The sequence below is a fragment of the Gavialis gangeticus genome, unplaced genomic scaffold (assembly GCF_001723915.1).
Source record: "Gavialis gangeticus isolate Ggan-Ray unplaced genomic scaffold, GavGan_comp1, whole genome shotgun sequence".
NCBI classification, from domain to species: Eukaryota; Metazoa; Chordata; order Crocodylia; family Gavialidae; genus Gavialis; species Gavialis gangeticus.
In genome coordinates, this window is record NW_017728995.1 from 46297043 (window position 1) to 46301795 (window position 4753).

The following is a 4753-nucleotide window of genomic DNA, read 5'->3' on the forward strand; positions in this document are numbered from 1 at the left end:
TTGGGGGGTGGGAAATACACTCAATATTTAACTATTTAATTGTTCTATTAATTTTAATTCAAAGGGGATAAAGATATATAGAATTACATCACTTCCAAACCCAGCCTTCTATAGAAAAAGGACATCTACCACTCTGCTCTCTTAACATTAAGATATAATGATAAATTTCATATATACTATAACAAGAGAGAAAGAACAGGCAGACATCATAATTCAGTCATATCAAATAATATAGATACAGGATGTCATAGGTGTTACATCTGCATACTTGTGTGATGATGCAAGCATAGCAAAACCACTCAAACTTCAGCACTGTTTCATTTCTGGTTAAAGTTGCAGTGATTGAGCTAATTTATAGCACTACAGGAGCAGGGGACATAGTTACATTGTAACAGTTGATGCATGTTCCTGAGTAGCACCTCCTCCTTTCCTCTGGAAAGTTTAAAAGGTATGTTTGTCTATAGCCAAAGTTACTTATACACTTATAGGGTGCATGAAATGAATACCGTATTTTCTCAAATATAGCACACTTCTGTATATAGTACACACCTTAATTTTGAAGGGGAGCTTGAAGAAAAATAAATAAATCTACAACTGAAGTGAGAGGCAGCAGCTAGGAAGCAGAACCTGCTCCCAGCCCCATGTGAAGCACTGGGCCCATGGGTTCGGGGCTGCATGCTGATCTGACCCAGCATGTAGTCCTGGAGACAGCATATGGTCCCAGATTTGGCATTCTGGGACTGTCCTGGCACACGATAATGAAGCCACTGTGCTCGGTCTGGCTCAGCACACCAGCTCTGGGGCCAGGTCAGACTCAGCATACTGGGTCTGGCTGAGGCTCAGCCTCACATACTGGCCTGACCTGGTGTGCAGCTGAGGAGAGCCTGCCACGCGTCTGGAAATTTGACAGGGAGAAGGGAGGGAAGGAGCAGTGACAGTGTTCATTGCTGTGGCTGCTACTACTCCCTGCCAAATTTCTAGACACATTAGAATCCTTTTCTTTTGAATATAATGTACCCCAATTTTCCGCAGCTGGTTTTGGAGGGAAAGATGCAGGTTATAGGTGAGAAAATACTGTAATACACATCTTTGATGCACAAAGTGGAACTCAGTTTCTGGGAAGAATAACCTAAACTTGGGACAAAGCATTGCAAAGAGTTAGCAACTGATAATCTCTTTCAAAGTCACAGGCAGACAGCTAGAAATTACACTGAAAAGCAGCTGACCTAAAGCTGAAATTCACAGCTTACAATAAAACAAATTTACACAAAAAAGTGTGCAGGAAGGTTGCATCAGAAATACATGACTGAACAAATAATTTAAGAATATTCAGAAGACATGCTGCAGTATTACAGGGCTCTTATAGATGTGTGGGGAGCCTGTTCTGGTGCACTGGAAATCTAGCATGTCAGAGCAGACTTGACTGATTGAGTCTGCTGGAGCATAGAAACTGACACACTCTGGCAGCCTTCTCTCTCACCTGTATCAGCACTTCCTCTCGCACTGAAAGTGTTGGCAGGGCACTTTGAAATAAAACACATTCAATGACCTTTAGTTTAAAAGCACCTCACCTCCATTTTTTCACTGCAGGGATGCTGATACATGTGACATGCAGGCACTTTTAATCAGTGCAGCTTGCTAATTAAAGCACCTGGCACTGGATCCAACAGCACATGTAAAAATGCCCAGTGTCCAAGCTTGCATTACTTACCAGCGTTTCAGTATTTGAAATGAATGAATCAGGCATTAAATGGGAAAAGCAGAGAAGAAGGAAGAAAAAATTCTATTAAGTTGCAAGAAGTTACTTCCTCTCAGCTCTCTACTCACATGGAATCATTTCTGACCAACTGGCCATTTTGACGAGCAGCGTTTTCACTCATGGAACGTTCTCTCTTCAGTCTTCCCACTGAACGAACCTGCCAAATAAAGGGTGAAAGAGGAAACAAACAGAAAAGAAAATTGTTGAGAAGTGCCCTCAAAGAACTATATTAATGGCTATAGACCAGCCCCAGGCTTACACTACAAAGTTTTGTCAACATAGCCATACTGGTAAGGAACATGAAAAAGATCACAGAAGCTCTGCCGACAGAAGCTGCACCTGGGCCCAGTGGTTTTGCTGACTGAGATACAGCACCTACGGGACATGTCTTTTTCACATGCTTAGCAGACAGAGGTCTGTACCATAATGGCCAGCTTTGAACCTTGCCAGCCTCCCCCCCACACCCTCCATTCACAAATTGAAGTTTATAAACATTTCGCTGCTTGTAAAAAATCTCTCAGGTCATCTCACCTATTCTGATGCCAGAGCTGACTCAACCTGTGACCTACATTTTATTGACTTTATTAACAATATTTTGTTTAATGTAGGCTATGCTAACATAGTGGATGCCTGACACTTTTGAATACTGCTCTATTCTGTAACTCAAAAGTAACACATAGTAATCAGTTCAATGGTTCATTATATATTTTATTAAAAACAATTAAAAGTGGTGAAAAGCAGCTATTGGTGTCCATTTATGCTGGTATTAGGATTCAGCTTCTTTAACAGGGTTGTTTTATATACCTTTACCGTGTCACCTTTTCTTCAAGGCAGTTGGTATATAACCCAATCCCTTTTTAAATCACTTCTCAAAGTGCACAGATTTGATGTATTCAGAGATTTTTACATACTTTTATTTTATTAGTTTTTTAATCACCTATATGCATTTAACAAATATTTTCACTGAACTGTCCACAGGACATTTAATATCCCCAAATGTTTACAATTAATTTAGAGTCAAACAATGAATTTTAAAACACACTTTTTTGTAGATTTCTTCATTAACATGGATAGCAAGATTTTTCACATGTGATTTAAAAAGGCCAAGTTAGGGCATACCCATGTGGAAAACAGGGATTAAAATGAAAATATTGCAATGCAGGTGATTTTTCTTTCTACCAAGCTGTAGTAGAGTGATAGCTGTTTGGGACATTAAATGAATTTCCCACAAAAACACAGAAGAAATGCAATACTTTTCATTGAAATTTGCAGTTTCTTTTTTCCAATAAACCTGAAAATCCCAGTGAAAGTGAAATTTCTTGAACAATTTTCTCCTTAGACAAAAAAAAAAACAAAAACAACTTTTGGCAAATGTAATGATGCATTTTAGATTCCATATTTAATTTTAACTGACAGATGGTTAGAGGGTTGTTATTGCCAGCAGGCACACAGAGTGCTTTGTAAAATATTTTTATATCAACGCTTTTATTTTAGTAGCATCAAACTAATCTGGACCAGAGAACCATGACCATCCCATTTTACTTCTTTCATAGAAAACTTCACAGCTATAACTAAATAAAATAAAAATACTAGCCTCTTCATTTTGAGGTGTCTGTGGTGGTGGTTTTTCTAGGTCCAGGAAATCTAGTGGTCGCTCACTAAGTGAAATAACCCGAGGAGGAGTTTTCAATGCCAAAGGTTTGAATGCAGTGGATTGCAGAAGATCAAGATCTGGTGGTCTGGAAAATGGAGTGTCTTCACTATTACCTGCAAGAATAAAGTGTATTAATGTACAATGAACAACAAAGACATCCCAAGTGCTTTGCTGAACACACCAAATAATTTGAGGTTCCTACCTCCTGCACATTTTGCATGTTACTAGAAGCCATAATTAGAGATTTCTGATATTTACAGGCATTACTCATATTTATGCAGTGTTTTCTAGATACGCAATTTGTGACCTTGAGAAGTACTGAGCATCAACTCTTTCACTACGAGCAAGGGCACTCATCTTGCAGGTTCAGGTCCTAAGAACATTCTATGAATTGTCTAAAGATAATTACCTAAAGAGAATTTGGAGTTTGAAAGCCCGAATGTTTCAAACTAGAACAAATACATAGCAGCAGCAATCACCACTTCTGGAACATGTCAGAAGTGCAGCTCATAAACTGAGAAATCAACAGATAATGCTTCTGAATAAAAAATGGATTAATTATGACTTGAACCTAATGCACAAGTTAAAATATATCCCCAAACATGCTACAGCTTGGAATCCAATATAATTCAATAAAAATTAAATTTTGCTGAAGTCATTGTTTCATAGTGCTTAGGGTTGGAAGGGACCTAAACAGATTATCAGATCCAACCCCCTGCCCTGGGCAGGAACGAGTGCGGGGTCATAACACCCCAGCCAAATATCTGTGCAGCCTCCTATTGAAGGCCCCCAAGGTAGGGGAGAGCAACACCTCCCTTGGGAGTCCATTCCCAAGTAAAGTGAAGGCAATTTACAGAATTCTAATTCAGACATATTGTAATGAAAGGGAACAGGAAACTGAGTAACAGAGCTGAGGCATATAATAATTCCCCAATATAGGTACGCCCTGGTCAGAAAACTTCAGTGCAATATACTTCAGAAGGTTTAATTTGCTAACTGCCTTAATTACAAGTTGCCCTAATACTCCTAGTCCATGAAACATTTTTTACATTTTAAAAATTTAATCATCAGCTGCTACCTAGAAGTTTGGAAGAATTTTCCAAATTTTGGTTTCTGAATAACACCCCCCAAAATAAGCCTATTTCTTGTACCTCAACAATGAGCCACATTGAATGTACAACAAAGCAGTTCAAGTTTTATCTGCCTTTCCTACACCAAAGTGCAAACATACCTGCCACTACAATCCTCTCTGGGACCTGCATTGTAACACTTGCATTTGGAAGTCCTTCTTGGATGCTCTGTTCCAGACTAGCAGTTGGTGGAGCTACCTTTAGCTTTTC

General features: G+C 39.0%; 1 protein-coding gene across 14 annotated transcripts in view; it reads right to left on the reverse strand.

The window, feature by feature from the left end:
• The window catches only part of MFF (mitochondrial fission factor), an 81976-nt gene that overhangs the window by 62821 nt on the left and 14402 nt on the right, over positions 1–4753 (reverse strand). For all 14 annotated transcript variants that reach the window (XM_019503624.1, XM_019503622.1, XM_019503621.1 and 11 more), the window contains 3 exons: positions 4645–4753; positions 3354–3526; positions 1828–1916 (listed from right to left, as the gene is read on the reverse strand). In XM_019503624.1, the coding sequence (XP_019359169.1) occupies positions 1828–1916; positions 3354–3526; positions 4645–4753 (371 nt within the window). The remainder of the gene's footprint in view (positions 1–1827; positions 1917–3353; positions 3527–4644) is intronic.